This window comes from Mirounga leonina, unplaced genomic scaffold (assembly GCF_011800145.1).
Source record: "Mirounga leonina isolate KUSES-001 unplaced genomic scaffold, KU_Mleo_1.0 Mir_174, whole genome shotgun sequence".
NCBI lineage: Eukaryota > Metazoa > Chordata > Mammalia > Carnivora > Phocidae > Mirounga > Mirounga leonina.
Genome location: NW_023270451.1, coordinates 5,657,808 through 5,681,878, shown reverse-complemented (window position 1 = coordinate 5,681,878; position 24,071 = coordinate 5,657,808). Strand labels below are relative to the sequence as shown.

The following is a 24,071-nucleotide window of genomic DNA, read 5'->3' as shown; positions in this document are numbered from 1 at the left end:
AAACACTTTAGTCCCACAAGAGAGGTAAAAACGCCCCACGGCCACAGAACAAGTATGAATCCAGCGAGACAGCAGATTAGAGGTAAGAGTGAAGGGGCGGAGGAAGCGCCCACACTCTGGCTCCATTAAGAGCTGGGCAACCAGCCCAGCAACTCCTCAGTTCCCTTTTAAAGGGTCACTGTTTTACGATCTACTCCAACAGGAGATATTCAAAATAAAGGCCCTAGTCTTTTAAAAAGTTAACCTATCTTATGTGAGGCCTGAAATTGGTTTCCACCAAAACTAGTGGCTTTTAAGTTTTAGTGCTTAAATACATCATGTAGGAAATTCATAATTCCTGAGATAAAAATTGTACATATAGCAACATCTGATTTAAGTATTGCCAAGTTAAGGGCATCCTCAGTCTGCTTCTATTATAGTAAGTAGCTATTATAACTATTTTCATGCAAATCATTTTAAAGTGTTTACTCATAGGGTAAATATCCAAAAATTCCGTCCTCTCTATAATTTAACAAACTCATAGTTGTCCAGTTTCTACATCTAATGTCGAAGTGTGAACACATTCTAACTTGCTGAGACTTACTGAGTTGTTATAGGTTTCATTAAGAAATAAAGGTGGTAGTTAGATTTATAACAGGAAGAATTCCTGGGAGGATGAACAACACAGTAACTCTTGAAGATGGAGGTTTCTATCCTCTCATCTTCCCCATCTCAGTAAAGAGCATGACCATCTTCCCAATTAAGTTGAAAATCTAGGAGTCATCCTTGATTTTTCTCTTTGAACAGGTTTAATAAAATAGCAGGACTTCATCTAAGTCTCGGTGTAGATCGTACATGGAACATACACACGTTATCTAGATCTATATACGTGGAATACACACATAAGATACATATATGGAGTAAGAAATGGCCACCGAATGGTACAGTATGCCACAGGAAGCCAGGACCCCAGTTCCTCTTCACATCCACACGCGTCCTCCTGTCTCATTCGTCCTCCCAGGCCCCAGGGTCATTCATTCATTCGCCCCCCCCCCACCCCAGCGTGATTCAGGGCTGGGAATTCAGACAGGGGTTGGAGGGAGGGGGCAGGCCAGGAACAGCGCAGAGGGAGCGCCTAGGACTGCCTGAAAACACAGGGTGCCTGCAGCATAGCCCTGCAATGTGGAGGAGGCCACACAAAGCAAAGCAGAAGATGCCAAGTTCAAGTATCCATTTCTAAATTTTGCTTAGGGTAGGCCCCAGATCCAGGAAAGGAGAAATTTTTTTTTTTTTTTTTTTTGCTATCCCTCTGCTTGATCCCAGAACCTGGCTGATAAGAGTTCTAGGATTCATCTACCTTACGGGAAAAAAATCAGCTCTTCTGTGCCAGTTTAGGAATAAAACCACCATTTATCCCAACACCTGGCACACAGCGCTCAATCACTATTTACTGGATGAATAACATAGTCCTAAAAAGTTCCCAGCTGTCCAGCCTCACGTCCCCCATGGCCCTCCATGTCACAGCCATACTCCGGCTGAACTAAGTCCTCACCATTCCCCTTTCGCTTGCTGCCTCCAATCCTATGCTCTGCCCCCTTCCTCCTCTTGAAATGCATTCTCACAGGGAAGTTCAGATGTCCCCTCTTCCAGGAAGCTCTCCCTCCCTGATCCCTGCAAATCAGTAACAGTCCATGACTCGTGCGTGAGACCACTTTGTCCCACAGTGAAGTACTTCTTCCCACACCTGTTTTAGAGTTACATACACCCCACATACATCTTCTGTAGAAAAAGCCCCCTTGAGGGGGAGGACATGATGGTTCATTTTTTCTATTTTCCAAGACTATACACGTTTAGGTCTATAAATGCATGCTTCATTTAGAGAAATAAGCCAAAAGCACAGCATGTAATGAGGTTTTTTTTTCCCCACTGTATCTAAATACTGTTTTACTAAATAATGTGATCGATCCCCTTAATGCATGTGAGGGCTGGGTGGGTCTGATTCCAGTCCGGCCTCTGAGCATACTGCAGGGGGTGCTGATGCTGGAATCCTCTTAGGTCAAGCACATAACCAAAGTGATGTTTACCACAATCAAACTCACCTCATTTGCTAAGGCAAAAGTTCCCCAGTGAATTGCCACAGATTTCTTTGTCTGAACGTCGATGTGAATCCTTACAGCTTCTTCTGGGTCTACATGTTGGTATTTCATAAACCACCTGATAAAACAGCAATTTATTAATTCTGGCCTTTGAAATACACACTAAATTCTAATTACTGCTTCATTTAATCAACCTTTAAAGGTTCTGCACGGCAGTACGACAGGCAAAACCATCTCTTTTGAGTCCACTTTTCTGCTGGAATAAAAAAATAAGCAAAAATCTTACACAAACTGCTACACAATAGCTAAGTCTCAAGCAAAGCTCCCCTTTGCGAGGCAAGATGTTTCACAAGCATTTATTCTGAAGGTTTGTCTTACTCTTACTTTAAAAAGTAGATACTTTGCAATCCTGGTATGAATCAAAGAAACTAATGGGTCAAGAATAGAAGCCAAGGGGCGCCTGGGTGGCTCAGTCGTTAAGCGTCTGCCTTTGGCTCAGGTCACGATCCCAGGGTCCTGGGATCGAGCCCCGCATTGGCTCCCTGCTCCACGGGAAGCCTGCTTCTCCCTCTCCCACTCCCCCTGCTTGTGTTCCCTCTCTCACTGCCCCTCTCTCTCTGTCAAATAAAAAAAAAAAATCATAAAAAAAAAAAAAAAAAAAAAGAAGCCAAAAAGCACAATTCAAGAGAACTTGAATAACTTGCTGAAACCATTTTTTTTTTAATTTGCTAAAGCAAAAAGCACACAGAAATTAGTGTAGGATATTTAAAGACTGGGAGAAAAAAAAAATCAGTTGCTATTCAAGGATTTTATTTAAACACCATACAACTGAGCGGTGAGGTGTAGGATTTAGCAAGAAGAGGGAGGGTACCTGAGGGGGACTATGGGGAGAGAGTGTGGAAACAGTGCAAGGCTGCCCGATGCCTACACAAGAGCAGGGCTCAGGAGGCGGGGGCCTGCGTGTGGACCCCAGCTCCATCCGATGCTGGGGTGTGGAGCTCAGGTCTGCTACTCTCAGCTCGGCCGCAGCCAAGACTCGTGGACCGGGACTCAACACAGCTGCTTCTGCGTTTTACAGAGTGCACCACGGAGAAGTTCATCTGCGACAGCTAAAGGGTTGTTATTTACTGTTAGGAGCTGCCGGGCCCCTGGGGAGCCTAGAGACAAAGCCACTGTGTTCGACTCAACAGCGGATTAGAGCAGCACTGTCCTGTCTCCTGACACTCAGAATCGGGGCAAGATGCAAATAGTTTTTGGTGTTTCTACTGATTTTTTTTTTTAAACTCCTACAGCAAATCAAAGGGATGGACATATTCTTTTTTTTTTTTTTTAAGGTTTTTTTTTTTTTTTTTTTTTTTTTTTTTTAGAGAGAGAAAATGGGAGAAAGAAAGCATGAGAGGGGGAGGGTCAGAGGGAGAAGCAGACTCCCCGCCGAGCAAGGAGCCCGATGAGGGACTCGATCCAGGGACTCCAGAATCATGACCCGAGCCGAAGGCAGCCGCCCAACCAACTGAGCCACCCAGGCGCCCCAGGGGTGGACATATTCTTTTCCACCTTCATGTCTATCTGAAATATAAAATTTTTATTTGGGGTAAAAGTTACAATAAAAATTTAACATCCTGGGGCGCTTGGTTGGCTCAGTCGGAAAAGCAAGCAACTCTTTACCCTGGGGTCGTGAGTTCAAGCCCCATGTTGGGTATAGGGCTTACTTAAAAAAAGAAAAAAACACAAATAAACAAAACTTCCTAACCAGCCTGGATAGAATATCTGGTGACAGGAGATCCCCACAGGGATACTACTGAAAGCTGTCTGGGTGTAATCATCGTACCTTTATGGAGTACTCTGAAGTTCTGTTGATAAGCTTATTTCTGAAACTGTTAGTACCGACCAGAGAGATGGATTACAGAGCAGAGGCTCCAGTCTCATTCTCTCAGAGCAAATATTGCGCTCCTGGCCTGCTCCCAGCTTAGTAAGAAGACAGCTGCAAGGCAAGCAGGAAGGGGGAATGCCGCGAGGGAATGTGTGTAGTTAATCCGTACACGTTATACCATCACGTACACAGGACCTTTATATACTGTGACACAGGAAAAATCTTCATAATTACAAATAAGGTATTCTAATATATTAAGAATACATTGAGTGAAGATCAATACTGTATGAAATTGATTTGTAAACAGGTTGATGTTTTTTGAGAGATTTCATTAGAACTAAGTGAAAAAGTGAAGTTCAAAGACTACTGATAGATAGTAATTTTTAAAAATAGGGGCACCTGGGTGGCTCAGTCGTTAAGCGTCTGCCTTCGGTTCAGGTCATGATCTCAGGGTCCTGGAATCGAGTCCTGCATTGGGCTCCCTGCTCCTTGGGAGCCTCCTTCTCCCTCTGCCTCTCTCTCTCTCATGAATAAATAAATAAAATCTTTAAAAAATAAATAAAATCTTTAAAAAAAAAAAAAAAGCAGAGTCCTTTAAAAGCAAAGCCACCTCGGGTCATGATCCCAGAGTCCTGGGATCAAGCCCCACATCAGGTTCCCTGCTCAGTGGGAAGCCTGCTTCTCCCTCTCCCCCTCCCCCTGCTTGTGTTCCCTCTCTCGCTCTATCTCTCTCTGTCAAATAAATTAAAAAAAAAAAATAAAAGAATAAGGTAGAAGTATCTAGCCCCTTAAACCAGAAAAAGAAAAAAGGGCAAAATAAGGATGAATAAAGACAGTGAAGAAATGGTTTTAGTGGGGCGCCTGGGTGGCTCAGTTGTTAAGCGTCTGCCTTCGGCTCGGGTCACGGTCCCAGAGTCCTGGGATCAAGCCCCGCATCGGGCTCCCTGCTCGGCGGGAAGCCTGCTTCTCCCTCTTCTACTCCCCCTGCTTGTATTCCTTCTCTCGCTGTCTTTCTCTGTCAAATAAATAAAATCTTAAAAAAAAAATGGTTTTAGCGAACTTTAAAAGTCAAATATAACAAAATCAGATGGAAACTAATGATCAGATTTGCTCAATTCATTTTTGAGTTAGTGTTTTTCCTGCTTGTAGGAATGCTGAAATTAAATGCCATCCTCCATACAATTCTCCATCTGTGCCCATACTTTAGGAAAGAAAACATTTTTTTTACTATTAGTGCTTATTTTCTCTTAACTTGTACCTGTTACCCAGCGTTAGCTGAAATCGAACTGAATTCTCTGAAATCACCTCTTTCCCTTAGACGATATGAAGGAAAGCACAGGCAGGGCTGTGGGTCCCCAGTGCCAGTGTGACCTTTCAACAGCTCCCACGGTGGGTGAGGAGCGTACAACGGGGCCATTCAGCGCTGAGTGACATGAGACCAGTGCAAGGGATGCGCTGCTAGGATTCCTTGCTTTTTCTCTGCCCGACGCAGGAGAGCTACAGGCCTGGGGACGGGGGCTCGCCGGACACAGAGCGCAACGTGGTTATGAGAGTGTCCTCTACGTGAAGAACAAGAGCTAGCTCAGCTCTGCTTAGGGGCTGATCGGTTTAACTCGAGTCAGAACGGTACCTGAACTTGTAGCTAGGTTTGCAGCAATTCTTTAAACCTTGGCCCAGCTCTCCTGGTGATAGAATCTTCGATTCTGAGTCATTATCTAATGCATATGATGGACTGAAATACTTTACAAGAAACGTAACTGAATCTGCCCCCCCCCCCCCATAACCACCACCATAACAAAAGCCCACCACTCAAATCACAAATGATAACCCCAAATTGTCACAAACTCGTAACTCCTTTAGAGTTCAGGCCACTCATTACAGAGCAGGGCTGCCTTCTCGGGAAGTCTACACACCTTGGTTCATACGCTCCGATGGGAATAGCAGCAAGGTCAAAAGGTCCAAACCTTTTTCCTATCTCCTCGAAAGCCGGGCAATAGCCAGTGTCTCCTGCAAAAAAAAACCGACTCCAGGGCCCCAAGACAGACCAGCTGCCCCACAGAACCTTGTTGTCATCCATGAGAGTCCTTTTACACCAGTGCTGGGAAGGGGTAAAGACAAAGGTGACCTTATCGTGTCCGGGGACACAATTCTCCTCCCACCAGTCCAGCTCGATCACGTTCTCGCAGCCACACTTCTGCATCCAGTCGAGGAGACCCAGCGGCACGAACCATCTCAGCTCCTGGCCGAATCGCTCATTCAGAGCGATGACGGAGTTGTAGTCCAGGTGGTCGTAGTGGTTGTGGCTGATGAGGACAGCGTCTATCGGGGGCAGCTGGCTGACGGTGCAGGGGGCACGACGGAACCGCTTTGGACCCACGTGTTGCGACGGTGAAGCGCGAGAGCTGAAGATGGGGTCGGTGAGGAAGATGAGCTCGTCCATTTCCACCATCACCGTGGCGTGTCCCAGCCACGTGACCCTCAGGCCGGCCTCCCTCACTCCAGCCTCCTCAGGGTCATCGATAAAATACGGCTTCAGCACTGGGAGCTCTTTATCAAGTTCCTGTGCAGAGAAAGAGAGTAGAAAAGCAGCCGTTGGGGGTGCCTAGAAAACCAGCTCAGATGGTTAAGCATCTGCCTTCGGCTCAGGTCACGATCCCAGGGTCCTGGGACCGAGTCCCGCATCGGGCTCCCTGCTCCGTGGGGAGCCTGCTTCTCCCTCTGCCTCTCTCTGTCTCTCATGAATAAATAAATAAAATCTTTAAAAAAAAAGAAAGAAAGAAAAGCAGCCGTTGGGGGTAGGGGGGAGGTATGTCAGAACGTATTTTGATACAAATTAGAGAGAGAAAGGGCTATTTGGGGAGAACTGACCTCATTCAGTAAATGTGCTATTTTTGCTTTTCACTTGAAAATGCATACTTCTTTCTGAATCCTACTCTAGAATCATGACAGTGTAAGGTCTTAGTCCCAAATGCAGGAGACAAGGGGAAAACTGAATTGGCCCCTTGGAGCTCTGCTGAATATATTAACCTTGGGAAAAGCTCTCTTCTGTAAGTGCTGGAAGAGAACCGGCCTAGCCACAGTCTGCCTGCCATCGCCCCTTCACCGGGCCGGTGCATCTGCTGCGAAAACGGTCTCAGAGGCAGGTCAGCCCCTGGATAGTCAAGAGAACTTACCGCCATTTCTTGGCAGATATTGCATCTCAGATACGAATCTGACTTTCTGAGCACACACAGCTCAAAGCGGAGCGTGGTGCTGATACCCTGGCGACCCCCCTCCCCCGGCACAGAGGGCTCTCCCCATTCCTCACCCTTAAGGCTTTCCGCCACCGAGCAAGCCACAGAGGAACGTGGTCCCTGCCTGTGGGAAGGTGATTGCTTTGGGGGGTGAACAGATGTAAAAACAGAAGTATTAATTCCTTTAGTTATTCTACATTTTCTCCTTGGAAGCGAGAACAAGAAGCGGCTCTGTTTTGGGGTCACCGTCCTGGCTTGTAGAAAACCGTTGTCTGAATGGTGCTTTGGCGTTATGCTTGACCGCTGTATCGAGGTCTCTTACAGGAAGACGCTCCGTGAACCTGGCCGTCCACGTGCTGGAGGGATGTGTTTAAGACTTGCTACACCTCCAACCTCCTTCCCCACCTTCTCACCCACCCCAGAAACATTTCTCTCAAGCCTCAGTAACAGGAAAAGCTCTTCTCCAGAGCAACTGGCTTTATGCATTTGACTGCCACTGGGAAAACTCTTACCAGTTTATGCTTCCCTCTGTGCTTGGACTAGGAAGTAGGGGTAAGGCTCCTTCCACGCTTGTGATGTCACACGTTCCTACACTACTTTTAATCCTGGCTTTACTTCTCTACCCTAAGAGTCCGTGTGCTCTTCTGTGTTCATCAGTCTGATTTTTTACTCCTACATCTATTTTTGTAAGTTGCCGCACATCAATTTTGAGAAGAGTCTGGTATTGGATAATCAAGGAAAATACAAGACAGGCTACAGCCCAGTAAGGTGCCCAAGGCATCATGGACACAGTAAGCAATCTGTGTGAGCTGCTGAGGAATGGATGAGAAATTCATGATGCAGAGGAAAGGAAGGAGGTCATTTCAGGTGGAGAAAATGCCCAAGCAAAGGCAGAGAGCCAAACAGGAACGTGGCGTTTGGGGGCAGGGGACAATCCATAAAGGATCAGAACACAGTCAGAGCCTTGAATGCCATAGTCCACCCAGGGACAGGAAGCATCTTAAAAAGGGGAGGTGGGCAGTGCCTGGGTGGCTCAGTCGGTTAAGCATCCGACTCTTGATTTCGGCTCAGGTCATGATCTCAGGGTCGTGGGATGGAGCCCCACCTCGGGCTCTGCACTCAGCGGGGAGTCTGCTTGAGAGTCTCTCCCTCTACCCCTCCCCCCACTCGTTTGTGTGCACATACACATGCTAATAAATGAATTAAAAAAAAGAGAGACTTGTCCCAATTTAGGTTTAGAGAAAACACTTTTAGAGTGCAAACTATGACGTGGAAAGTGTCACAACAGCTGCAGTGACTGACGAGACCGAACAAAGGAGATGGCAGTGAGTGCGGCCAGAGAGGGATCGTGGGGCGATGCTGGTGGAGAGCCGAGAGGTCGCAGGTGGTGTGAGTGGGAGAAAGGCCATGATGGGGGAAAAGCAGGAACAGCAGAGGCGGAGGACGACAGAGATGCGTCTTAGCCACTCTATGCCTTAATTTCCTCATCTGAAAAATGGGTACATTATACCGACACTTCACTGTTGTGGGGACCGTATTAGGAACGGCTAGCACACTGTAAGCACTCCGTAAGTATTCTAGATGGGGAAAGAAACCGCAGCCCCGACAACCACTCAGGCGCCGACGACGTTTTCGCCTGTTTCCTTTCTCATAGTCACTAATCTAGTTAAGATCCTGAAGACTATCCAGACTCGTTCAAGTCTTCTTTGATGCTCAACTGTCTTACTATCAAACTCAAGCCGTACACAAGAGCCACCTCAAAAACGGTCCACTTACAGTGTGACTCTGTCCCTTACTGGAACATCTTTACGGACTCTACTGATTGACAAAACCCGACTCGCCTCCTCAGTCCAGTAGGAAGCCTGACGGTGGACTCCCTCATTTTCCCTTCCACTGTTTCACCCAACCCCAGCAGACTGGGTCCCACCTACACGGGGGCTGCTTGAGAGCCCTGCACAATAGTGATCCCCCTTCTCAGGTTAAAATGCCTTCTCTCTAATCCCTTGGAGGCCGTCATCTAACTACGTACCCTTCACGGGGCCAACACGGAGTCCCCACAGACAGGGACAGTCACTCCAACCGCTCAACCTCCACGCCACTTTGTTCACGCACCATCCGTGGATATTCTGCCCAAACCCTGGCTGAATGTACACAGGATGTGTCTCATGTCTTACTCAACCTGGAATCAGCCACCATGCCCAATGCACGGGGCAGTGACGAACGCATCACGTACTCAATGAAACCTGTTGGATGAATGAGTGTAAATTTTTCAAATCGGTTCTCAAAGTTGGTAGAGTTAGGGTCACTGAACAGTAACGAATGTTATGTGGTATCCTTTCCAACACTGAAGGTGGAGAGAGGAAGGGAATTAAATAATGTTTAATCTGGTACCTCCCATAACTGCACGTAGCTCCTATTAACTATGTCCATTTACAGAGGAAAACAAACAGTGACGGCACGTACACAAGGTCACCCAGCTAGCCTTCACACACGCTGCCTCTCACCACTGACTCCTAACTATTCTCTCGTTTAATACATATTTTTTTTTTCAAAAAACAAATAACAGCCCCAGGGATCTGACAGGGGAGAATAAGAGATGGATTACTAAGGATACAAGGAAACTTTTGGAGAGGGCAGCTAATATACCTTATCCTGATGCTGGTGATCATTTCATGGATATATAAATCAGGCAAAACTCATCAAATTATATTTCTTGAATAGGCGGAGCTTGGATTATGTTATTAAAACCATTTAAAAAAAAAAAATCTTGAGCAGCATGTTTAAACAGGGCATCAAAATACCCGTAACAAAATTCCCTGAAAACAGTCGCCCTTTCTTTTTGCTCTAAGTTGAAAAGCCACTTGAAGTTCACGATCTCACATTACCTGCAGACTATTGGGAGGTAACAAAACCCATAGCAGAGCACCTTTGGCAGACTCCGCTGCTCTCCAAACAAAGGATTAACAGCTAAAGCACAGAAAGAAGCCAGTCACCAAGGACCACAGATTGTATGATCCTATTTATATGAAATGTCCACAGGGGGCAAGTCCATAGAGACAGAAGATAGATTAGTGATTCCCAGGTGCTGCAGGAGGGCAAGGGGATCGGGGGCTGATGACTAAGGACGTAGGGTTTCTTCGGGGGTTAATAAAAATGTACTAGATGTGGGAACAGTTGCGCAACTCTGAATATACTGAAAACCACTGAACTGTACGTTTAAAACAGGTCAACTGTAGAGTATGTGAATTATAGCTCAACAGAGCTATTTTTAAAAAACGCCAAGTACTGACAAGACATCGGAACTAAGCAATCATATCTCCGTGTTTCCTTCTGCATGCTGTGTTTTTTCTAAGCCCATCACAAAAAAAAACACCTTATTTCTATTAAAGACCTAGCACCACTATCCCATAAAACTCAAAGAAAGAGAGTCTACAACTGAAATTCCAAAAAAAGAAAAAATAACTTTGTCCTTTTGATCTTGATCACCAGAGTTTGAAAAAGCATGTAGAGGGGCGCTCAGCCAGCTCAGTCGATGGAGCTCACGACTCGATCTCGAGGTCATAAGTTTGAGCTCCATACTGGGTGCAAAAACACCTCCAATGCAATTAATTATTAATGCTAATGTTTTATATTTTTGCCATCCTATCTGTATTAGGAGTACCAGATCCATCAAAATGGCTTAATATTTTTAAACATTTCCTTGATTATAAAATACCCTTCATAAAATATTTGCAAAATACAGGAAGATATAAAAAGTGGTCACCCATTACATCAGTCTGCAGAGAATACAGCCACTGTTAACATTATGCTGTCTTTAGTCACAGTCCTATTTCTATGCATGGTTAAGATCATAGGGTACTTGTACTTTCTAAGAGAATGAGAGAGAGAGCAAGCATGTGAGCAGGGAGGGGCAGAGGGAGGAGAGAGAATCTTAAGCAGGCTCCAGGCCCAGCACAGAGCCCGACTCTGAGATCATGACCTGAGCTGAAATCAAGAGTCGGACACTTAATCAACTGAGCCACCCAGGCGCCCCTTTTATTTTTTTAAAAAGAATTTCATATTGTGACATTTTCATCCACCCCTTAAAACTCTGAGACATTGGGGCGCCTGGGTGGCTCAGTTGTTAAGCATCTGCTTTCAGCTCAGGTCATGATCTGAGGGTCCTGGGATCGAGCCCCACATCAGGTTCCCTGCTCTGCAGGAAGCCTGCTTCTCCCTCTCCCACTCCCCCTGCTTGTGTTCCCTCTCTCACTGTCTCTCTGTCAAATAAATAAATAAAATTCTGGGAGAAAACTGTGTCCAAACAACAATTCTATACCCACACTACCAGTAAGAATGAGAAGAGAAACTCAGTTCCGGTCCAAGATGGTGATTGTAGGAACTCCCTAAACTTACCTCCTCTGGGGCCACACCAAATCTACACCTATTTTTAGAGCATTTCCCCCTAAAGAAGAACTGTGGACTGACCCAACATCTTTTGCACAAGAGAAGACAGACAACACAGAGGATAGCAAGAGAGGAGACACCATCATGAAGGGAACTCTCACCCCGGACAATGCAAACTGCCGTGGGGAGGGATGCTACTGAGGGATGGGGGCACAGAAAAAAACACTGAGGTTTAAAAGGACAACTAGAGGGCGCCTGGGTGGCTCAGTAGTTAAGCGTCTGCCTTCGGCTCAGGTCATGATCCCAGGGTCCTGGGATCGAGCCCCGCATCGGGCTCCCTGCTCAGTGGGAAGCCTCCTTCTCCCTCTCCCACTCCCCCTGCTTGTGTTCCCTCTCTCACTGTGTCTCTCTGTCAAATAAATAAATAAAATCTTATAAATAAATAAATTAAATAAATAAATAAATAAATAAGCGAGCAACTAGAATACCGAGACAGAGGGGCTGCCCAGCACCACAGTTTGTGTTCCCCCTTAATAGCGTGGACGGGAGCAGGGTCTGGGCTCCCAAGCCAGCCCACCGCCTCAGTGCGCCCTGGGCCCCATCCCAGGCCAGCCCCAGCTGTGGCCCCCAGGTGGCCCCTACACTGAAACACACCCGGCAAGGGCTCACTACAGCTGCAGCTGAGGCCCCAAACCACAGAAACCCCAAACCCACACAGCTTTGGCTCTAGATGGCTTGAGAGAGCACTCCTAGCATTAAGCGCTCCCGGTCCTCCTGGATTATGCCTGTTTCGGGTCCAGCCGCCCCACCAAGAGGCCCCCTGCACAGAGCTCCCCCAGAAACCCCTGGTCCATGCCCATCAGTTCCAGGTAGCACACCCCGCACAGAGCACCTAACACTGCATCCCATCCCTACCTCGGTTCGGGCCAGCCCAGTAGGGCACCCTGCCCCTTGTGCAGAGTGCCCCGAGACACCCCAGCTTTGGAGCTTAGAGCCCCACCAGGGGACCCCCAGCACTAAGCACCCTGCACACTTCAGCCTGCACCCACTTCAGCTTCAGCTGTCCTGCCAGGATGCCCTCTGCACAGAGAGCCTAGGGCCCCCCCCGGCCAACATGCACTTTAGTTGCAACTGTCCTGCCAAGGTGCCCTCTGTGCAGAGAGCCCTGGGACCCCCCTGTTTGTACCCATTTCAGCTTCAGCTACCCTGCCAAGGAACCTTCTGTGTGGAGAGCCCTGGCCCCACTCCAGCCATCTCCCAGGGCAGCCCCAGCACAGAGTGCCCCAGGACCCCCACCCCTTGCCAGTCACATCTCCAGCCAGCCAAAGTCACCAGACACATAGTCTACACAGAGGACAACCATACAAACGCCATTCCTTCAATTTTAGAAGTAGCTATTTTGCCTAATTCCTAGACACAGAAAGTCAAGCAAAATGGGGAGACATACGAATATGCTCCAAATGAAAGAATATGTTCAGATAAAGCTTCAGAAAAAGATCTAAATGAAACAGAGATAAGCAATATGCATGAGAAAGACTTTAAATAATGACTGTAAAGATGTTCACTGAACTGGAGAGAAGAGTGGAGGAACTCAATGAGAACTTCAACCAACAGAAAATATTAAACCAAAATCAATCAAAGTTAAAGAATACAATACATGAAATGAAAAATACACTAGAAGAAATCAAGAGTAGATTAGCAGATGTAGAAAAAGGGATCAATAATCTGGAAGACAAGGTAATGGAAAGCACCCACGCTGAAAAGCAAAAGGAAAAAAGAATTTTTAAAAATGAGGATAGGGACGCCTGGGTGGCTCAGTCGGTTAAGCATCTGCCTTCGGCTCAGATGGTCCTGGGATTGAGCCTGCTTCTCCCTCTCCCACTCTCCCTGCTTGTGTTCCCTCTCTCACTTTGTCTCTGTCAAATAAATACATAAAATATTAAAAAAAAAAAATGAGGATAGGTTAAGGTATCACTTGGACAACATCAAGCAAACAAACATTCACCTATTAAGGGTTCCAGAAGGAGAAGAGAGAACAAATAAGAACATTATTTGAAGAAATAATGGTTGAAAACCTGCCTAACCTGGGGAAGAAAATAGACATCCAAGTTCAGGAAGCACAGAAAATTCCAAAAAAGATGAACCCAAGGAGGTCCACACCACAACATATGATTAAAATGTTAAAGGTTAGAAATGAAGAAAGAATTTTTAAAACAGCAAGACAAAAGTGACAATTTACATACAAGAAAAACTTCATAAGGCTACCAGCTGATTTCACAGCAAAAACTTTGCAGGTCAGAAGGGAGTGGCATGACATATTCAAAGAGCTAAAAGGAGAAAACTACAACCCAAAATACACTGTTCAGCACGGATATCAGTTAGAATATAAAGAAAGATAAAGAGTTTCCCAGACAAAAAAAGTTAAAGTAGTCCATCATCACTAAATGTTAAAGGGGCTTCTTTAAGTGGAAAAGAAAAGACCATAATTAGATGTAAGAAAACTATGAACAAGAAGATGTAAAATAGGACAACGTAAACATAAAACATGGGAGGCTGGTAAAAAGGAATTTCTTTTAGAATGTGTTCTAACTTAAGTGATCATCACTTAATAGAGACTGCTATATACTTAGGATGTTATATATGATCCTCATGTCAACCACAAACCCAAAACCTATACAAAAAGGAGAAAGGCATGCATAACACTACAGAAAGTAACCAGTCACAAGAAAAGAGAGCATGAGAAGAAGAAACAAAGAAGAACTACAAAAAGAACCAGAAAACAAAGAACAAAATGGCAATAAGTACATACACCAAGCAATAATGGCTTTAAATGTAAATGGTCTAAATGTTTCAATCAAAAGACATAGGGTGACAGAAGGGATAAAAAAACAAGACCCACCTATATGCTGCTTACAAGAGACTCACTTCAGACCTAAAGACAGTAACAGACTGAAAGTGAAAGGATGGAAAAAGACTTTCCATACAAAAAAAAAGTCAGTGTAGCAATATTTATATCAGACAAAATAGAGTTTAAAAGAAAGACTATAACAACAAAGAGGTCATTACAAAATAATTAAGAAGTCAATCCAACAAGAGGATAGAACACTTGTAGATACCTGTGCACCCAACACCGAAGCACCTAAATACATAAAACAAATATTAACAGACATAATGAGAGAAATTGACAGTAATACCATAGTAGTAGGGGACTTTCACATATCATTTACAAGAATAAATAGATGATCCAGAAGAAAATCAGTAAGGAACCAGTGTCTCTGAATGGCACATTAGACCAGATAGACTTAAAGAGATACATATACAGAACATTCCATCCCAAAACAATATATATTCTTTTCAAGGGTACATAGAACATTCTCCAGGACAGATCATATGTTAGGCCACAAAACAAGTGTCAATACATTTAAGAAGACAGAAATGATATTATGCATCTTTTCTAACCACCAATAGGACACTGGAAATGAAACCAAGAAAAAAAATACTGGATAAAACACAAACACATGGAGGCTAAACAGCATTCTACTAAACAGCCAATGGGTCCATGAAGAAATCAAACAGGAATTTAAAAAAGTACATGGTGACAAAAGAAAATGAAAACAACAGGCCAAAATCTTTGGGACACAAAGAAAACAGTTTTAATAAGGAAATTTATAGCAATATAGGACTATCTCAAGAAACAAGAAAAATCTCAATCTAACTACACCTAAAGAAACTAGAAAAGAACAAACAAAACCCAAGTTAGTAGAGGGGAGGAAATAATAAAGATTAGAGTATAAATAAATGAAATAGAGACAAAAATTAGAAAAGATCAATGAAAACTAAGAGGTGGTTCTTTGAAAACATAAACAAAATTGACAAACCTTCAGCTAGAATCATCAAGAAAAAAAGAGAACACAAATAAACAAAATGAGAAACAAAAGATAAGTAACACACTGATATAAAAGGAGTATAAAGAGACTACTACAAAAAATTATATGCTGATAAATTGGACAACCTAGAAGAAATGGATAAATTCCTAGAAATATATAATCTTCTAAAACTTAATCAGGAAGCAATAGAAAATCTGAACAGACCAATTACTGGTAACAAAATTGAATCGGTAATCAAAAAATTCCCAACAAACAAAAGTCCAGGACCATATGGATTCACACATGAATTCTACCAAACATTTAAAGAAGAGTTAACATCTATTTTACTCTAACTACTGCAAAAATAAAAGAGGAAGGAAAGCCTCCAAATCCATCCTATGAGGCCAGCATTACCCTGATACCAAAACCAAAGATACCACAAAAAAAGAAAAAAAGGCCAATATCCCTGATGAAAATAAACGAAGAAAGCCTCAAAAAATATTAGCAAAACACATTCAACAATACATTAAAAGGATTATTCACCATAATCTAGTGGAATTTATACCTGTGAGGCAAGGATGGTTCAATGTCTTCAAATCAATCAACATGATACACCACCACATCAACACAATGAAAGATAAAATCATATGATCATTTCAAAAGAGGTAGGAAAAGCATTTGACAAAATTCAACATCCAATCATGATAAAAACTCTCAACAGACTGGGTTTAGAAGGAACACACATCAACACCACAATAGGGCCAAATATGATGAACCCACAGCTAACATTATACTCAACAGTGAAAAACAGAGCTTTTCCTCTAAGATCAAGAACAAGACAAGGATGGCCATTCTCACCACTTTTATTCAACACAGTGCTGGAAGTCCTAGCCACAGCAATCAGAAAAGAAAAAGAAAAGGCATCCAAATTGGCGAGGAAGAAGTAAAACTTTCACTATTTGCAGATGACATGATACTATATATAGAAAACCCTAAAGACTCCATCAAAAAACTATTAGCAATAAATGAATTCAGTGAAGTTACAGGATACAAAATTGATACACAGAAATCTGTTGTGTTTCTATGTTAATAACAAAATAACAGAAAGAGAAATTAAGAAAACAATCCCATTTACAATTGCATCAAAGAGAATAAAAAACCTAGGAATAAATTTAACTGCGATATGAAAGACCTCAACTCTGAAAACTATAAAACATTGATGAAAGAAATTGAAGATGACACAAATGGAAACATATTCCATGCTCATGAATCAAAAGAACTAATGTTTAAGTTTCCATACTACCCAAAGCATCAATGCAATCCCTATCGAAATACCAATAATATTTTTCACAAAACTAAAATAACCCTAAAATTTATATGGGACCACCAAAGACCCCAAGTAGCCAAGGCAATCTTGAGAAAGAGGGACAAAGCTGGTATCACAATCCCAGATTTCAAGATATACTACAAAACTATAGTAACAAAACAGTGTGGTACTGGCACTAAAACAGATGTACGGATCAGTAGAACAGAATACAGCCCAGAAATAAACCCACACATACATGGTCCATTACTCTGTGACAAAGGAGGCAAGAATATAAAATGGGGGGAAAGAAAATCTCTTCAACAAATGGTGTTGGGAAAACTGGACAGCTACATGCAAAAAAAAAAAAAATGAAACCAGACCACTTTCTTATACCATATACAAAAGCAAATTCAAAATGGATTAAAGACCTAAATGTGAGACCTGAAACCATATAACTCCTAGAAGAAAACATAGGCAGTAATCTCTTGGACAACTGCCTTAGCAACATTTTTCTAGATGTGTCTCCTCGGGCAAGGGAAAGAGAAGCAATAATAGATTACTGGGACTAAACCAAAATAAAACACTTTTGCACAGTGAAGGAAACCATGAACAAAATGAAAAGGCAACCTACTGAATGGGAAAAGAAAGGTATTTGCAAATGATATATCTGATAAAGGGTTAATACCCAAAATATATATAAAATACTTCTACAATTCAACACTAAGAAAACAAATAATCCAATTAAAAAATGAGCAGAGGGCCTGAATAGATGTTTTTCCAAAGATATACAGAATGCCAGTAGACACGAAAAGATGCTCAACATAATGATCAGGGAAATGCAGATCAAACCACAGAAATATCCTTACACCTGTCAGAATGGTTAAAATGAAAAAGACAAATAACAAACATTGGCAAGGATGTGGAAAAAAGAGAACCCTCGTACACTGTTGGTGGCAATGTAAAATGGGGCAGTCACTGTGGAAAACAGTATGGAGGGTGTTTAAAAAATTAAAAATAGAAATATCATACAATCCAGTAATTCCACTATTGGGTATTTACCCAAAGAAAACGAAAACACGAATGTGAAAAGATAAATGTACTCCTATGTTCAGTGCAGCATTATTCACAATAGTCAAGATATGGAAGCAGCCCAAGTGTCCACTGATAAATGAATAGACAAAGAAAACACAGAATATATATACACAATGGTTTATTAATCAGCCTTAAAAAGGAATGAGATCTTGCCATTTACGACAACAGGGATGGACCTAGAGGGTATTATGCTAAGGGAAATAGAGAAAGACAAACACCACATGACTTCCTTATATGTAGAATCTAAAAAAAAAAAAAAAGGAATAAACAAACAAAAAGGAGAAACAGACCAGTAAATACAGAGAACAAACTGATGGCTGCCAGAGGTGAGGGGTTGGGAGGAGGAGCAAAACGGGCGCGGGGAGAGGGAGATACGGGCTTCCAGTCACGGAGTGAGTAAGTCACAGGAACAGAAGGTGCAACGGAGGGAATATGGCCGGTGACAGAGTGATAGCACTCTGCAGGGACGGATGGTAGCTACAGTGCCCTGAGCATAGCGTTACGTCTAAGGTGTCAAGTCACAGTGTCGCATACCTGAAACGTAACGCCAATTAACAAAACGGCAAAAAAGTAATAATAATAAAGACAGTTCGGAAAGCAAGTTCTCAAAACACTGACTGTCCAGGCACCCTTCTCTCAGGAGGCTGATTAGGAATGCGCTCCACTGAAATGAGAATACAGCCAAGAAAGAGGAACAAGTGGGGTGCAGGAAACAGAGCCAGCACGGAGGAGGCAAAGGGGCCCGGGACGGTGGTGAAGGAGACTCCAGGGCGGAAGCGTGCAGGCAAATGGGAGGGCTGTTGGCCCACAAAGAACCTGGCGCTGAGAGACCAGCTTGGAGTCTCTCCCAGGAAAGCCACTGAGAAGGACTGGGGGGGAGGGGGTGATTAGTCATAAATACATCCCAAGTTATTAAGCAGAAAAACGAGGTTATCGTTAACCCCAGGGGGAAAGAGCATGTAAGAAAGGAGACCGGCCACGGTACACTGCTTGGTTCGTCAGTGAAAACCAGGGAGAGAAAGACGGCAGAGCACACAGCAAAGGGGAAGGTCAAGTTGACCCACGCGGGAGAGGCGGGGAGGGGTACAGAGGGGGTTACAGCGGACGTGAACGTGAAGGAACACAGACACACCGCATGGGTCCACGTGTTGGGAGCTAAGCAGTTAAATTCACAGAATCAGAAAGTGGGATGACGGTGGCCAGGGGCTGAGGCGTGAGGGAAATTCACAGTTTCTAGCACCAGGCCTACGGTTCCAGTTAAGCAGGATGAGGAAACCCTAGAGCTACGTGACACACCGCGCCTCTGGTGACCAGCAACGTACTGCACACTTAAAAATTCAAGACGGTATGGACATTAAGGAGGGCACGTGATGTAATGAGCACCGGGTATTATATAAGACTGATGAATCACTGACCTGTACCTCTGAAACCAATAATGCATTATGTTCATTAATTGCATTTAAAAAAACAGTAAAAAAAAAAAAATACAAGAGGATAGATCTCAATTAAGTGTTCTTACTACAATCAAATTAAAAGAAATAAAGATGAAGGTAAGCTACCAAGGCAACAACTCAAAAGGTCTGCAAGCCGTTGCCTCCAGAGAGGGGGACAGGTGACAGGGGCTGGTTAGAGGACTGGTATTTTTCTGATGAGCCTTTCAGCACTATGACTTCTTAAACACTGTGTACATGTATTTTTCTATAAAGATAAAAAAAGCAACCTGTTAGCATACTATAGCAGAGATGTAATTGCTATTTTTCACTTTTTCAAAGGACACCACTCTGTTCTTCCATATTATACATCTGAAGAGTGCATTATATTTTCAAAGTACTTTCATGCATCATGTGAACCTCAAAACAATCCTGGTGACCTAAACTGCCTTAACCTAACTCTATGGACAAAAAAAAAAAAGAGTGCCTTTAGAGATTGCGACAGAGATAAAGCCACATCCTCAGTCAGTATCCTGAACCTGAGCCTGGGTCCCAGACTCCTGGTGTCCCACTTTTCCTACCAGTCCATGACGCGCTGCCTCAGTTCCATGTCTCTCTCACACTCTCATCTGACTGTCCCCCACTCACGTGAATAGTAGTGACTGGTAAGGACAGCCTCCTCCAACTAATGAACCGCAGGAGGTTCTGCCTCCCTCCTTCTTTGAAATTCTCCAATCGTCTCCTCTCCCCTTACTACTGGTGAAGATGATCAGCAACATCAACCAAAGTTGCTGACCCGATTCCAACAGCACAAAGCAAAGACAGCATCTGGACAGTGTGAAGTTTGTGAACGGGTGGGCACAGCTGCTATAAAGACCCAGATAAGGGCGCCTGGGTGGCTCAGTTGGTTAAGCGACTGCCTTCGGCTCAGGTCATGATCCTGGAGTCCCGGAATCGAGTCCCGCATCGGGCTCCCTGCTCGGCGGGGAGTCTGCTTCTCCCTCTGACCCTCCCCCCTCATGTGCTCTCTCTCATTCTCTCTCTCTCAAATAAATAAATAAAAAATCTTTAAAAAAAAAAAATAAAGACCCAGATAAGGCAAATATCAGAAATGGTCCAAGTAAAGAAACAGTTTTCTGACCAGCCAACTAAATTGTTTAGCTCTGCTAGTGACCAATTTTCATTTTACTTAGACCTGTTCTTTTATACTTTATCTTCCTTCCAAAATATTTTCATATGTATAAACCTAAATCAATATACTATAATGATATAAACTGTATAACAGTAATTATAATCCTATCTATATATTAGCCTGTTTCCTTCCCCCAAAAAAGTTTTATTCAACTTTAGCCCCTGCCAATGTCTAACAAAAACAATTTCCAGAAACCTGATTAAATTCTGAATTGACCCAATGATCTGAAGCAGGTGTTCTTTACATGGTTTTCTTTTTTTTCCTGGAAAATGTGGAACTCTATCATATTTAGGAGTTGGTAAGAGTTAATAACTTGGACAATTTAAAGGGATTAAATATGGAGTTACAGTTACATGTGCAAATAAAAGAAGTCAACATGCATTTGATCTAGTTCTTAGCTTTAACTGGAAACAAGATGTAGGTAAGAAAAAAATAAAATTTAAGTTAGAATAAGATGTCTCTCTCTCGGGGCGCCTGGGTGGCTCAGTCGTTAAGCGTCTGCCTTCGGCTCAGGTCATGATTTCAGGGTCCTGGGATCGAGCCCTGCATCGGGCTCCCTGCTTGGCGGGAAGCCTGCTTCTCCCTCTCCCACTCCCCCTGCTTGTGTTCCCTCTCTCGCTGTGTCTGTCAAATAAATAAAATCTTTAAAAAAAAAAAAAAAAAAGATGTCTCTCCTGCATGTAAGTGGTACATACCCAGACTTCCTTTAACATTTTCTTTCTTTCCTTTTTTTTTTTTTTTTTTTGAAAGAGAGCGCCCGGGGAGGGACTACAAGGAGGGGCGGGGGGGGGGATGGAGGGGGAGGGAGAGAATCTCAAGCAGGCTCCACGTTCAGCACAGAGCCTCGAGTGGGGCTCAATCTCATGACCCCAAGATCATGACCTGAGATGAAATCAACAGTCAGATGCTTAACCGATTGAGCCACCCAGGCATCCCTCCTTTGACATTTTCTATTAAAAAAAAGGGAGGGGGCGCTAAAGAAGATGGCAGAATAAAAGGATCCAAGGATCACCTCCTCCCATAAACACACGAAGGCAACAACTACACATAATGCAACTCACTCTGAAAACAGCCTGAGAAGGGCAGAGCAGATCTTCCACAGCAAAGGACATAAAGAAAAGACCACATCAAGAAGGGCAGGAGACTGGAAGGGGAGATGAACCATGAGAGACTATGAACTCTGAGAAACAAACTGAGGGTTCTAGAGGGGATGGGGGTGGGGGGATGGGTTAGCCCGGTGATGGGTATTAAAGAGGGCACGTTCTGCATGGAGCACTGGGTGTTATACGCAAACAATGAATCATGGAACACATCAAAAACTAATGATGTAATGTATGGTGATTAACATAACAAAACAAAAACAAAGCAAACATACAAATAAATAAATAAAATAAAAATAAAAAAGGGCAGGAGAGGAAGCGACCCAGGCGGGAACCAAAATCCTGCATGGCAGCAACCCACAAAAGGGAGAGAGATCACAGGCAGGAAGGCACTCCTTGAGAAGTGGGGGGTCAAGCTTCAAATCAGGCACCCCCAGCCCTGGGAACCTGCACCAGGAAGAGGAGTCTCCATGTCCGGCCTTGAAAATCAGGGGCTTAGCTCCAAGAGCTTTGAAAATCAGCAGGGCTCCAAGACAGCCAGAGAGAGACGGGAACCAGAGTCCCTACTTTTAAAGGGCCAGTACACTATATCGTGCAACCCAACACAGCACGGAAGCAGCAGTTGGAAAAGTGCCTGAGGTATACCAGAAGGAGATTTACTGACTAATTTTAGGATGTGTGCCAGAGAGGCAAGGATCTGCAGGAGCTTTCTCTGGGAACAGGGGTACTGCTGGATGCCATTTTTCTTGCCTTCATTCTGCCTTCATTCTGCCTAACTAGCCAGACACTCGTGAGAACCAGTTCTGACACTCTCCCTCTACCTAGCACTGCTTGCCCCACACAGGTGTTCCCCTGCAGACCCACCCCATCTAACACACCCTTGCTGGCCCCATCCAACCACACCAGCAGCAGGCCTCAATCAGACCCAGCATACATCTAGAGTGCCTACTGCCGTACACCGTAGCTGGTAGGCAGACCCAGCTGGGACCACTGCCCCTCCAAAGACACCATCACCCTTGCACACCTGTGGTCAGCCTCAGCCAAGACCCCCACCTTCCAGAGCAATCCCCTCAGGACGGAGGAGCTGGTTGCATCTAGTTACATGTTGGCAGAGGCTGCCGCCAGGCCTCTCAATCAGTGGTGTAGGGGGCAAACCCTGCCAAACAAGGCAGTCACAAGAGTCCTAGCTGGTCTTTGCAGACAGCAAGGCTGACCCCACTGAGCAGTGCACCCATAGCCGTAGCAGCCCTACCACAACAGGAGGGCATACGCAGCCCAAACAGGAAACACCCTGGAGGACCTGATTCTGGTGACCAGGGGCTACTGCACTACTGGGCACCACAGAACACCTTCTACATAAGGCCACTACTTTCAAGACCAGGAGACACAGCTGACCCACTTCACAGAAAAGACATAGAGAGTCAGACAAAAACACAGCGACAGAGGAATGTGATCGAAATGATAAATCAAGACAAAACCCCAGAAAAAGAGAACAAATGCCAATATACAATCTACCTGATAAAGAGTTCAAAGTAATGGTCATAAAGATGTTCACTGAACTAGAGAGAAGAATGGATGAACTCAGTGAGAACTTCAACAAATGGATAAAAAAAAAAAAAAAAAAGAACAAGTCAGAACTGAAAAATATAGTAACTCAAAAATACACTAGAGGGTCAACAGCAGTTTAAAGAATGTAGAAGAACAGACCAATGATCTGGAAGACAGGGTCACAGAAAGCAACCAAGTGAACACCAAAAAGAGAAAAGTGACACCATCAAGTATAATAACATTCTCCCAGAGAAAATAGCAAGAGGCAGAAAATTTATTTGAAGAAATAATACCTGAAAACTGCCCGAACCTGGGGGAAAAAAACAGACATCCAGGTCCATGAGGCATAGAGAACCCCAAACAAGATGAAAGACACATACAATTAAAATGCCAAAAATTAAATACAGAGAATCTTAAAAGCAGCAAGAGAAAAGCAAACAGTTACATACAAGGGAAAGCCCATATGGCTATCAGCCTATCAGCTTATTTTTCAGAAACTTTGCAGACCAGAAGGGAGTGGCAACATATATTCAAAGAGCTGAAAGAAAAAAAACCCTACAACTAAGAATACTGTACCCAGCAAGGTTATCATTCAGAATGGAAAGAGAGAATAGAGAGTTTACAAGACAAACAAATTGAAGGAGTTCATCACCACTAAACCGGCCTTACAAGAAATGTTAAAGGGAATTCTTTCAGTGGAAAGAGAAGGCTGTAACTAGAAGAAAATTGTGAAAGGAAAACTTCACTGGTAAAAGCAAACACATAGTAAAGGTAGTATATCAATTAGTTATAAAGCTAGTATGACAGTTAAAAGACAAAAGCAGTAAAATCAATTACATCTATAAAAATGAGTCAAGGGACACACAAAATAAGATGTAAAATATGATGTGACATACATAAAATGTGGAAGGGAATAAAAAAAACAGCGCTTTTAGAATGTGTTCAGACTTAAGTGAAATCAACTTAATACAGA

General features: G+C 43.7%; 1 protein-coding gene across 5 annotated transcripts in view; it reads right to left on the bottom strand.

Annotated features, from left to right (window-relative positions):
- The window catches only part of NAPEPLD (N-acyl phosphatidylethanolamine phospholipase D), a 55,115-nt gene that overhangs the window by 3,913 nt on the left and 27,131 nt on the right, over window positions 1–24,071 (bottom strand). For all 5 annotated transcript variants that reach the window (XM_035020417.1, XM_035020415.1, XM_035020414.1 and 2 more), the window contains exons 3-4: window positions 5,859–6,505; window positions 2,079–2,193 (exon numbers count right to left, since the gene is read on the bottom strand). In XM_035020417.1, the coding sequence (XP_034876308.1) occupies window positions 2,079–2,193; window positions 5,859–6,505 (762 nt within the window). The remainder of the gene's footprint in view (window positions 1–2,078; window positions 2,194–5,858; window positions 6,506–24,071) is intronic.